We start from the raw sequence: 13,326 nt of genomic DNA, 5'->3' as shown, positions 1-13,326 counted from the left end.
TGCCTTTTTTCGCTGAATATTTTTTTTAATTGATCTATTAAACCATTTTGGCAATTTAGTTTTACATTTAGATTTGTCTACTTTAGGGATGTAATTGTTTTGCGCCTCTAGTACTACATTTTTGAAGAACAACCATCCTTCTTCTGTGGGTGTTTTCTCTATTTTACTCCAATCTACTTCTGTTAGTCTCTGTTTCATACCTTCATAGTTTGCTTTTCTAAAATTGTAAACCTTAGCTTTAGTCTTTACTTTTGGGGATTTAAAAAACACTTCAAATGAGACCATGTTGTGGTCTGAGTTTGCCAGTGGTTCTCTGACCTCTGTTTTAGTTATTCTATCTTCGTTATTTGAAAAGACTAAATCAAGGCATGCCTCCCCTCTAGTGGGTGCCTTCACAAATTGTGTTAGGAAGCAGTCATTTGTCATTTCCACCATTTCTATTTCATCCTTCGCGCTACCCACCGGGTTTTCCCATTTTATTTGGGGGAAGTTGAAATCCCCCATTAGTATGGCTTCTCCTTTGCTACACACATTTCTAATGTCATTGTATAACAGATTATTGTGCTCACCGTCTGAATCTGGCGGTCTATAGCATGCTCCTATTATTATGCCTTTTGAATTTTTGTCTGTTATTCTGACCCATATTGATTCGGTTTTATTTTCTTTGTCCAGGTTTAACACCTGGGCTTCAAGACTGTTTCTTATGTATGGCGCTACCCCTCCTCCTCTTCTGTCCTGCCTGTCTTTCCTATACAGTGTATACCCACAAATATTATATTCGTCCCCATCACTCTCAGATAACCACGTTTCTGTAACACCTATCACATCATAGTTACCTGTTAGTGCAGTAGCTTCAAGTTCTAGAATTTTGTTTCTGATACTTCTAGCATTTAATGGTTGTCTTACCTGAGTTGTTGTTCTTGTTTTGATGCGGTCTCCCTTCTGTTTTTTTGTTGATTTCTCCCACACGAGTAACTTGTTTTTATCCTATTGGCTGCTGTATGATTAGGGATGCGGAACGTTAAACAAACCAATGTCATGGCATTCATACAACTAATATAAACAATTATTTCTTTCTTCTGAACTGCTGTGCCTCATAATAGCCACATATTTATAAGGCAACATCCAGATAGAGTTTGTCAGGTGCAATTCATTAGCCATGAGCGTTTCTGATTTGGGAGTTGCCCTTCTGTTATCATTGTGTAGTTGGCTAGCGTTAGGCATTTGAAAAATGTTATGTTTCTAAACAAAAGATACCAGACCCATATTGTATCAATGTGCAGATTATTCTTTTTTTTTTGCTCCAGGTGAAACTTAACCAGGTTTTTTTTATGGCAAGGGATAATCAAAAAAAAAAAAAAAAAAAAAACATTGTCACAAGGAGACTTTAAAATAGGAATTAGTAGGACTAGTTTGCAGTTTCAGTCCGAAACCCCAGGCAGCCTGCCAGCCAGTGTGCCAGCAGAGGAAGGTTTGAAGTAATGGCCAGAAGGGAGCTGGAAGAAGTTCTGAGCAAGCTGTTGAGACAGGAATATGAAAACCAGAATCAGTATATTTGCCAATGTGCAGGAAGAAAAACTCCCATACACTGCTGTCATATTTTCTAGCATACAAACAAAAGGCAAGCCCTTCACAGTATTCATATACTATAGTTACCTAACACACCTGTGTTCTTTCTTAATAATGATGATAGGAAAACAGGTTTCATTCGACTTTATGAAGCAAATTTAGATAATTCTAAACTTTTGGCCACAGCTATAATGATAAAGAATTTCAACAAGTGTATGCAAAGCAAAGTAAAACATATGCATTTTTCTTTAACTACTTGTGTTTAATATTTTAGTATCGGTTTAGTATTTTATCTGTTTAGTATTTCACATGAATTTATTTGGTGGCTGATTTTAATTGGCTTTGTAAATGGAAAACATGCTCAAAGGCTGTACTTCTCCAGCTTAAAAAAAAAAAAAAAAGAATATGCATAAGTAATGCCAGTTTTTTATTTTGAGTAGATAGTTAATCACTTTCTTTAACAGAATCCATCCATTTGCATTATGTTTCCTAATGCACCACATTAGGGCCTGACTGCTGCTTGGAAGTACAGTGGAGTGGAGTTTTTTGACCCGAGTGGATTAGAAAGTCATGAGAATGTGTTTTAAATCATTCAATGAGATTAACATCCAAGACTGTAAAAGATCAGGCTGTTTTTTTTTTTTTTTCGGGGTGGGTTCTGGGATTGATCAACTAGATCATTTTTCTTTTGTTCCTTCATCCTCGGAGGCTGATCTGCAGGGAGCCAAGGGCTCAGTCGGTAGCAGATTTCACATGCACTGGATATGTAGAAACTATACTGGTGGTGGGAGTGATGTTCTTCTGGTATTATTTTGTATTTTACCATTTTGAATATCCAGATGTCATTTTTCCAGTTTTGGCTTTGAAGGTTGCATGAAAAACAGTGTGTAGTTTTGCAAAAGTTTTGGTAAATGTATTGCGTATACATTAAAAGTGTTTTAAATTACATATGTTGGTAAAATGTCTTTGTAATCTAGGAAAGGACTGTGTTACACAATATTAGCACTGCTCAACTGAGGGCTGTATCAATCTATTATTCAAATACCAAAAGAAAGATCCTACTGTACTTTAACTTGGATTTCTAAGAAATGATCTGTTTTGATTAAAAGGATGTTGACAGATCATTATACTAAGAGTAGGGAATCTCTTTTGTATTGTCCTAATTTAAAAGGAAATAAGAATTTGGGCATTCAATTACTTTGGCCTCTATTCACAAAATTCTTGTGGCATTTATCTTGATGGTTGTTAAAGAAACCAGCTGGAGTTTAGAACAATTTCTTTGTCATGAAGATTCAGGGGGTCAGGGTGTTATTGAAGACCATCATCCCCGAGGAAGAAGTACGGCAGTCTCAAATTACCTGGGAAATCCAACCCCAATAATTCAATCTTTCAAATACACTGTATGACAAAGGTATATCAATAAATAATATATATATATATATATATATATATATATATATATATATATATATATATATATATATATATATATTAGTATATCTATAGATATAGTAATAGATCTCTCAAAGTTCCTTGCCCCTTTAACTCAGGACCCAGAAATAGATGTTTTAAATACACAAAATCAAATTCAAATAGACATAAACAAAACAAACACCTAGCTCTTTCTAGAGCACTAACTACACACACAGGAACCTAACTAACACAGGACAGCTAAGCGGTTTACCTGTAACACAAATTAACAAAACAGTACACACAAAAACGGCTTTCTCACACTACCTTTTTTTTTTTTTTTTTTTTTTTTTACTATGATTGAACACACCTTCAATCAGGCTCCTCACACACCAGCAGCCCTGAACAAACTGACTGCTTTCTTTAAATACATATATATATATATATATATATATATATATATATATATATATATATATATATATATATATATATATAACCCTGGTAAAGTAAAGCAGTTTATTGAATACCGAATAGCTAGATGAATTAAGAAGTGATTCAGTTCTGCTGTTCACAAAGTTAGAGATTGTCATCAGTAAGAATAAATAAGCAAAAGGATAAATCAAGTAATCAAGCTTAAAGTCTTACCACAGTCAATGGTAATGTTTTGTGCATCTGTTCAGTTATCACGCTCTCCCCTGTGCACAGGTGCTATACTTTGAACTTTTTGGTTTTGAAATCACTTACTATTGTATCTGTTTAGAAAACCTATGCTTTCAGTTGACCTGAAATCCTATGTCTTTTCTATTATAGGGTACCTTCAGGAAGCCTACTTGTGGACCAAGCAAGTTTTTGCAATAATGGAGAAGTCACTGGTACTCCTGCAAGATGTTACTGATGGATCCTTGTATGAAGGAGTGGCTTATGGGACCTACACCACCAGATCCCTCTTTCAGTACATGTTCCTGGTCCAGAGACACTTTGACATCAGCCACTTTGACCACCCCTGGATCAAACAGCACTTTGCCTTCATGTATCGAACTATCTTGCCAGGTAAAAGGCTATACTATGTTTTGTTATTTTACTGAAGGAAACCATACAGTTTATAGTTAACCATATTTGGTCAATGTCATGAGACGCGTAGAAGCAAGCAATAACACACAACAGGGTGTGCAGTCGTTATAAAATGACAGCAGGGCCTGGGTTCACGAGACAAAGTTCCTTCAACCACCCAGGACTACCACTGGATAGTGTGTGCTTTTGCACTTATAAAATGATAGCAGGGCCTGGGTTCATCAGGCAAAGTACCTTCACCACCCAGGACTACCACTGGATAGTGTGTGCTATTGCACTTTTGTAAAATAATTATTTTAAACTGTACATTTTTATTAAATGTTTCCATCACTAGTGCAAAATAGTCCCTAAGCTTTTGCTGTAAGACTATAAAATGGCTTGAAGAACTAGTTCCTGCTGAATGAAGTGTTGATTTTTATACTGCAGCTTGAATGTATTGTTTTTCTGTATTGTATTGTTTTAAAACAACAAAAATGTAAGAATAAAACTGCACACCTGCATGTTTCATACACATTGCTATGTAAATTTAATGTTTGAAATGACAGTAGGCCATCAAAACAATTATGTCAGCTAACATTAGTTACAGCGATCGAGATCTGTCTTTTGTGCCAGAATTAATATTTTCAACATTGAAAACTTACATTAAAACTAAATCTAAGAATGTACTAACTTTATGTACATGCATGCACTCAGTGGTGAGTTAATTTGGATTTATAACACATCTGAGTGGCATACATTTCTCACACTTAGTTGCAGTTTGTGTATACACCACAATGTGAACATAATCATGTAAAAAGTCACCATCTACTCTAAGTGCCATTCTTTTGTAAACAGCATTCATATGCTATACAGAGTGCTCAAATTGTAAACTTTTAACAAGGGGAACTGAACAGATATAATACCTTTTGTGACCCCCCCTACCCTCTCCTCCCCTTGAATTGTTACTTTCATCAGGAAATTCCCCCTTCTGTCATCACTCAAAAATCATTTAGCTTGGGTCAGTTTGAGTGAATCTGTATTTTAACAACTGTATATTGGCAGGGAACAATAAGTTTGAATCCGCTATACTGCTAGGGTGCCACCTGGCTGGTTTATTTACTGTTTTGCTGGTTCCTGGTGAAATGATTTTTTATAAGCACAGTGATAGTGCTGGGATGGATAGGTCTACACTGTTTGTTTTGTTTTGTTTTGTTTTGTTTTTAATTCTTGCCTATGTAGCTTTTAAAGATGTCAAGCTTTTAAACAGCTGTCATGAAGTCTGTTCCATTCCCTATTTAACATAGTTATGCATATCAATAGTGGAAGGAGGTAACACTGGGACGAGACAAAACAGGAAAGAAATGATATGCACTTCAGAATAATATTTTAGGGATGACAAGCATTTAATAAGTAATCAGTTCTCATTCCCAAAATAGTCTTCCAAGTGTGTGTAACTTTCTCTGCTGTTTTTAATGTTCCGGGTTTGGCTTGTTCTGGCTTTTACCCCAAGTCGAATGTAAATATAAAGCTTAGGCTTTATATAAGATTAGGCTTTTTATGTGCATCATTATCACCAAAGACTCATTGCAGATACAAAGTAAGAACAATTTCTCTTGACTACAGTTAATTGCTTTCTCTTCAGTTTAATTAAAAAAAAAAAAATCAACAAAAAATGAACCTTAGTGTGAACTGAATGTGTCCGCAAGGTTGGCACCGTCCCTTACATCCTACTACTGGAATTTCCTTACGTTTTACACATGCAGTACCTCAAAGAATATGTCAGTCTCAAAATAGCACTTCTTAAACTGGTACACAAAGATAATACAAGGATTTTTGTAACCATTGTTGGTGCAGCCTGGCACTGAACACACAGCAGTGTAGTCAAGATGTTTTTTTTGCTTCTCAGCAATTCTTCATCAGGGCATGCTGTCTTTGTTTACTTGTTATCCCTCCTAGCCCCACTTTGGGGAATGGAATATGCTAAATATTTGAAAGGGGCCTTTCTATTTTAAACTCCAAGCATGCTCAGCTGAACTCAGAGTGGCAGGCAGGCTTGTTTGCTGGGTGTCAGTCAAAGCCAACACAGACACAACTGTTGACTGCGTTTTAGTACAAACTGATGCCTGCAATTACTGTACTGTTGTTTACTTGAATACTTTTAAACTGACTTTAAAATCTGAATCTTTTTTTTGTTTACTTTTTTCATGTGCGATTTCTTCGTTGCTATGGTCCAACGGAACCACACTCTACCCTGGTTTTAGGCTGACCAGATTAGGATTTTGAGATAAAAACAAACAAAAAAAAACACCCAAGGCAATGTATTAACATTTTAAATGCATACTGTTTACTGTGTGACAATGATAGACTAATATATTATTATGGAAAAAGTTCAATATCTAAGTGGCCTGTTTTGTTTATAATCACCTGTAAGGTGGCAAAATTCACTTTGTTGACCCAAACGTGCTTTGATGTTTATGCAGTTATTTTAAATTTCAAGAATGTTCACACCCATGCAGTAGTGTAAAAATTCATGGTCATTTGATTAGTAACAATCAGTCAGAACACTTAATTTGCCCAAGACATTTTATAAAAATGTTTACAGAATTTTTTTTTAGCATCAGTTTTATTTTGTGAAAGATAAATGTTATTGAATATTTGAATGGGGGGATATATAGGAACCTGCTTGTCTGTATACCACACTAACATGTTTACTTTGAATATGGGCCATAGTTTGTCATGATTCTGAACCAATTTTGTACCAGTCAGAGACTTTTCAAGTAAAATGTCTTTTACATAAGTCTCTGTACCTGACAGCAGCATGTGCCACAGTCCCTCACCTTTCATGGGAACTGAATTCACCATTTTGTCACAATAATAAATGACCCTTCTGTCATACCAGGCTTTCAAAGGAGTGTGGCCATTGCAGACTCCAACTACAACTGGTTCTACGGACCCGAGAGTCAGCTGGTATTCATGGATAATTACATCATGCGCAATGGAAGCGGGAACTGGCTGGCACAGATGATCCGTCAGAATCGAGTGGTTGAAGGGCCCGGTTTGGCAGGGAAGGGCCAACGGTGGTGCACGCTTCACACTGAGTTCCTCTGGTAAGATCTGGAGCAGTGAGGGATACACTGTCCACACCCATCCACTGTCATGGACCCCAGGATCAGAGTGGTATTTTATTGAGATGGATTATCTTATTGTCAGGTCATTCTGTCCCATATATCAGAAGTGGATTTGCTGAATACATTCAACTCTTGGTGAAATATTAAATTGAAGTACACTTCTAGAGCAACAGCTGAGGGTGCAAAAAAAGAAGATTCCTTCAGATCAGGACTGTGGCACTCTGTTGGTGTTCTGAAATACATAATAATAAATATTTTATAAGCCACAAGTGTGTAACCTTAAGCTTTCCTCTATCAGCATGTTGTTGTAATTTAAAACAACAAACAAATGATTACTAGATTCAGAAATGTCTAATGTCCAGAGATGTCATATGTCAAGAAGCTATATTTAACAATGTCAAGCTGTTCCCAATCTTAATTAAATGATCAGTTTGGAAAGAATGTGATACCTAGTGGCAAAAACAACATATTTGTACAACAAATATACATGCAATTCTGCAGAGTTTGTGGAAAATAAATTAAACTTTTGCAGGTGTTACAGTGTGAAGAAAACCAATGTTTTAATTACTCCACTGCCTTCCTCTAAAAACTCAAATCAGATCATTCTAAAACCAAGTATTGTAAAGCACACATTTTGACATAAAATCCATGACTTACAGTCACTAATTGTGTTTTATTTTCCTTTGTAGGTATAATGCCTCTTTGGCGCCAATGCCCCCTCCAGATTTTGAAAGATCAAGACTGCACTTCTTTGAAGATTGGGGAGTTGTTACCTATGGAAGCTCACTACCAGCTCAAATCAACAATACCTTCTTGTCCTTCAAATCTGGAAAGCTGGGGGGGCGTGCAATATTTGACATTGTGCACCAGAACAAGTACAAAGAGTGGATCAAAGGGTGGAGGAACTTCAATGCTGGTCACGAGCACCCAGACCAGAACTCCTTTACATTTGCACCCAACGGCGTGCCTTTCATAACTGAAGCCCTGTATGGGCCGAAGTACACTTTCCTGAACAACGCCTTAATGTTTTCCCCTGCTGTTTCCGAGAGCTGCTTTGCACCATGGGAAGGTCAGATGACTGAAGCCTGCAATTCCAAGTGGCTCAAGTATAAACATGGGCTTGCTGGAGACTCACAGGGCAGGGTGCTGGCAGCTCTGGAGAGGAAAGGAATGGTATTTATTCGAGGTGAGGGAATGAGTGCCTATAACCCTGCTCTGAAGATAAGGAGCGTGCAGAGGAACCTGCTTCTTCTGCACCCTCAGCTATTGCTCCTGGTGGATCAAATCCACTTAGAGGAAGACAGTCCCGTTGAATCAGCCAGTTCTTACTTTCACAATACTGATATGCCCTTTGAGGAGACAGCAATAGAAGGGGTCCATGGAGCCTTTATTAGACATAAGGATGGATTGTATAAAATGTTTTGGATGGATGACACTGGCTACAGTGATAAAGGAGTTCTGGGGTACAGGGATTATCCACATGGTTACCCATACAATGGATCTAACTATGTGAATGTGACTATGCCACTGAAGAACTCGTTAACCAGGGTGGCATACATCTTTTTTGGGCCTGATGTGGACGTTCAGAGTTTTAGTATTCGTGGGGATGCACAACGAGTGGACATTTATTTGGTGGCAAATGAGCACACATACACAGTATACCTTCTCACGGGGGAGGTGGTCAGCAAACCACTCTTTGCCATGGTGCTCGCTGACCATCAAAAGATTGTCTTTGAGAGGGCGGCAGGTGTCAAGGATGCCCCGCCTCCGGAGGTGAGCAACTATTTGGGCCTTGTTGAAGACAATCTCCAACATGTCAAACCCGTCTTCCAGCAGCTCGAAAAGCAGATCCTGGCCCGTGTTCTGAACACTGACAATTTCAGGAAAACAGCAGAGCGGCTTCTGCAGTTTTCAGACAAGAAAAAAACGGAAGAAGTCATTGAGAAAATGTTTACTCTCTCCCGGAAGCAGGGCAGAGCCAAAAATGCTGGAAAAGGAAGTCTAACAAACAGATTTTCAGAGAGCCTGCCTGACATTTTTGCTCAAATTGAGTTGGCTGAAAAGAAGCAGAGGCAAAAAAGCAGGAAGAAGGTACATGAAGAAAACCCAGAAGAAGGGGAAGGGGATGCAAGAGATTTCCTGGACTATAGTGACCTTCGCCGTGCAAAAGGCAGAAAGGTTGGGTATGTAAAAAGTCTTAGATATAAAGAAGTTCCAATGGATTCCATTGTGAGAAGCACTGAGTCCACAATCTCAGCTTCCTACATCAGGCTCTTCCTGATTTTGAATATTGCCACATTTTTTTTGTTGTTGACATTACTCTTGACTCAATTTCAGAAGACCCAAAGTCTGCACACACAGAGATGCTTCTATGCAATCCTTTTAATAGACTGCTGCATCTTGCTGTGTTTATATTCCTCATGCTCACAAGCACAGTGTTAAAATGCAAGCAATGTTGTGGAGAATAATCTTTACAGAGACTAACTGTGGAGAAGTGGCATCCCAAGGAACCTAAGCCAAATGTAAATGATGTTGTGAAATGATTGGGCTTTCAGTTTGCGAGCCTTTGGTAAATTGGTCTATGCAAAACATTAATAGCTCTGTAATGTATCAGAAGAGTATAAGAACTGTACATAGGTGTCAAATTAGATATATTTTTTTCAGAGGAAATTTGATGTATTTGATCAATGCTGAATACTGAATCAACAGTGTATATAAACACTGTATTATATTGTTGGCCTTCCAGTCCGAAAATGTAGCAGTGATGTTCTATTTTGAGAGCCACTTCCTTTTAACACAGAGTTAACCCATTTGAGCAATGGCTGCAATGGCTTTTGCAACAAAGAAATATATGTATTTCAATAAAAAAAATTCTCATTACCAGACATATATTCCACAAGCAAGAACATGTAGACCTTAGTTCTGTGTTGGATTACCAGTATATCACTAGGTTTACCTTTAAATAACCAATTAGTTTTGGGTTCCTTAAAGGCTTTATCTCAAGTAAACTTTCCTTTCATTGCACTAGACCGGTAATTCTCAATCTGTGGTCCCTGGAAAAGTTACATAATTTACGGAAAGGAAGCCACAGCATAGTTTGCATAGTTTCCGATTGCAAACCTAAAATTTGAGACCTTAAAAACTCAGCTACAGATGCAGGAAGACAATGCATGCATGGAAAATGTCTAACTCTCTGTCATATATAGTTTTGGAGTTTCTAAAATGTATTCGTTACCAGGGAGTTTTCATGTGTTGCACGCACGTGTTTTCAAAATAGCAACTTGTAAAGTAACACATGACAAGGCATGTGTTGTGTTGCATTAATATATGGCTGTATGTTAATGCAACACAACACACAAGCACTGGCGTGGTATCCCACTTATAAACCGGATGCGATTAAAAAAATAATTTAAAAATAAAAGAAAAAATATTATATATCCTTCCGCTTTATTTGTTGTAAACATTAAACTGGAGGTTTTCAGCGTTTCCGTTTATTATATTTTATTCAAGTGAATGAAGCCTCAGTGCTGGTCGCAATCGCTCCGTCAACAGAGATGACATAACCCGCAATGTTAGCCAATGTTAGTGACAAAGCATTTAAAAATGCCAATCATGTATTATTGTGGATAATGAAAAGATACAGAAAATGAGGCAAATACCAATTCACTATCCATGCATTACTACCGCTGACCTGGAGAAGCTAATACAAAAATACATTATTGACATTATTGCAATGGCTTTGTCACTAACAGGCTACGATTGTAGTTTATGTCAGCACTGTTAACGAAGCGATTGAGACCAGCACGGAGACTAACATAACAAAACTGAGGGTGCTTGAGCAGCAGAATTGTGTACTGAAGCATAGCATTATCGCAACAGACCGATTACCACGTCTTTATCATCAAATCAATAAAAACACCAGCTGCAGAAGCATTTTTGTTTTCATTAAGTTGTTGATTTGTTAAATCTTTGTGTTCTTGCTTCAAGGTTTTGCTTCTTGTAATTATATACACTTGTACACTGTCATACCTGTGAAACAATCAAATGTGACGAATGTCACTCATTTTTACTTCAGAAAGACCTCTCACAACAATGTGCATATTTATTGCGAGCTTTATATGTTGTGTATTGATAATTTATTAATTGAACTGCTTCGGCAAAAGTGTATTCTGTCGCGCATTGTACTATTCTGCACGGTAAAAAAAAAAAAAAAAATTCACAGATTATTAATTCACATAAATCAATTTCTGCTGTAATTATCAATTTAAAAATAAAACAGTGAGTTTTCTTCCCTCTCGGTAAATTCATGTTAATGAAAAGTATACTAGAACCGTTCTTTAAAACTCCAATTTTAAAATAACTTTGCTCATAGAAACAGACTCACCCATCGCAGGGAAACAAAGTATGGTAAGTCTACGGTTATTCTTAGTATTACAGTGATTTCTTATGTGCTTATTTTTCAGTGACCTATACTGTTTAATGTGTGGTCTGCCGACATCATAAAAAATACTAATTTGAGAACCACTGCACTAGACAATTAACAAATTAAATATTTGCACCCACCTAGCAAACCTTCTCACAGCTGGCTTTGTTATATTGGCCAGTCTTAATTTCTGCTCATAACATGTATGCATTTTTCCATTAAATTACTAAGATATTTGTATAATGTTTAAACCAAGTTAACAAATCAGCCATGAAATATTAACACAATGACTGTCAGCCCTGATTTAGGTATTGCTTTGTTGTTTAGCACCTCCTGCAAACTATGTTCAACTTTATTATAAGACCATTTCAGAATATGAACGTGCATCCCACCCAGTCATTGTTTCATGACTGAAGTCAAAACAGTTAGTGTCTTTAATCATTCCTAGAAATGTGATAACCTTGATTCATTTGGCAATGAACCAATAAAGTACCTGCTCTTCAACATTTGTTCTTGATGTTCTGTTTTTTATTCTTCATAGCCTTTGACTGTACATAACAAAGTAGCAAGATTCAATAGACCCCTGGAGAGAAAAAGGGTTAATATTGCAGCTCCTTGTTGTTCCTCTCAGTCACATTGCAGTTTTCTCAGTTTAAACAATACAGGGATATTTATTTAGCAGAAGACAAAATGGGATGTGAGATTACAAGTGGCTCACCTGCCACAAGCACAAGCATGTGGAGTGCTTGGTGCGTCATTAAGTCCAGGCTGCGCAATGTTGCTCATGTTCGCTGGAAGTTGACATTTCCTCAGGCTAATGGAGGCAAACTCTGAGTCACCTCATCACGTCAAGCATAATGATCTGGCACAAGAGGCAGCAACAGGAAGGAGTTTTATTTAAGATGTTCTAGGGGTGACATATATTTAGAGAAAAGGAAATACATCAGTTCAGAGCTTAATTACTCAGCCTTGCTTTTTGAGGAAGTTTTGTCCCTTAATCCTTCAAAATCAAATACATTCTGAGAAGCGCAGATCCTAGCTTAATTTCCAGGAAGCATTAACAATAAGCATTTACAAGAAGTAGCTGTTTATTCATTCAGTATTTCTCCTTTGTCAGTTTCTAAAACCCTCAAGTGCCTGATCCTGGAGGTATGCACTTATCGTAAAATATACTAAATGATCCATTCATTCTTTTCCAAGGCATGCAAATTGCAAGAACCTCCAACTTCACAAGTTTCAAGATTCCTCTCCAATATACAGTGTTGTACAATAATAACCACTACACCTCGTCGCGTTCCAGTCTTAAGAAGGTAAAACTCAGGAGGGAGCAGTACTCCTAGTGGTGAATCCACTAAACATTATGAGAGACAAATACTAACACAATACTAACTAACATGTGAAACTTGTTAATTAAATGTGATAAGATCTTGACTTAATACCATCACAGAAAATAGACTTCAGCCTACTTCCTAAAAAATCCTCCTCTAGTGAGCAATACTGCAAGACCAAACCACACCCTGCCGTTACTGGATATCATGAGTTAATTTGTCAGAGAAAATGGTTAGTTAGAAAAAGCCCCTAGCTCTGGCCTTGTTTGTAAAAGAAAATACAACTATAATTCATCTTTTAGAGAAAAACTGGTGATAGTAACCAGAAAGCATAGGTTTATTTTTAATTATAGAAAATGCAGTACGCAAGTATACTTTTTGATAAAAACTGCTTAGCAGCAAGCAATCAAGCTCT

General features: G+C 37.1%; 1 protein-coding gene across 2 annotated transcripts in view; it reads left to right on the top strand.

Annotated features, from left to right (window-relative positions):
• LOC121315463 (dermatan-sulfate epimerase-like) overlaps positions 1-12,087 on the top strand; it is a 39,630-nt gene extending 27,543 nt beyond the window's left edge. For both annotated transcript variants that reach the window (XM_041249577.1, XM_041249578.1), the window contains 3 exons: positions 3,793-4,032; positions 6,932-7,139; positions 7,850-12,087. In XM_041249577.1, coding sequence (XP_041105511.1) covers positions 3,793-4,032; positions 6,932-7,139; positions 7,850-9,602 — 2,201 coding nt within the window. In that variant the 3' untranslated portion in view covers positions 9,603-12,087. The remainder of the gene's footprint in view (positions 1-3,792; positions 4,033-6,931; positions 7,140-7,849) is intronic.
• Positions 12,088-13,326: the final 1,239 nt, after the last annotated feature.

Source organism: Polyodon spathula, chromosome 5 (genome assembly GCF_017654505.1).
Source record: "Polyodon spathula isolate WHYD16114869_AA chromosome 5, ASM1765450v1, whole genome shotgun sequence".
In the NCBI taxonomy this organism is placed as follows: Eukaryota; Metazoa; Chordata; class Actinopteri; order Acipenseriformes; family Polyodontidae; genus Polyodon; species Polyodon spathula.
The sequence above is the reverse complement of the archived record's forward strand: the minus strand, read 5'-3'. Positions and strand labels throughout refer to the sequence as shown.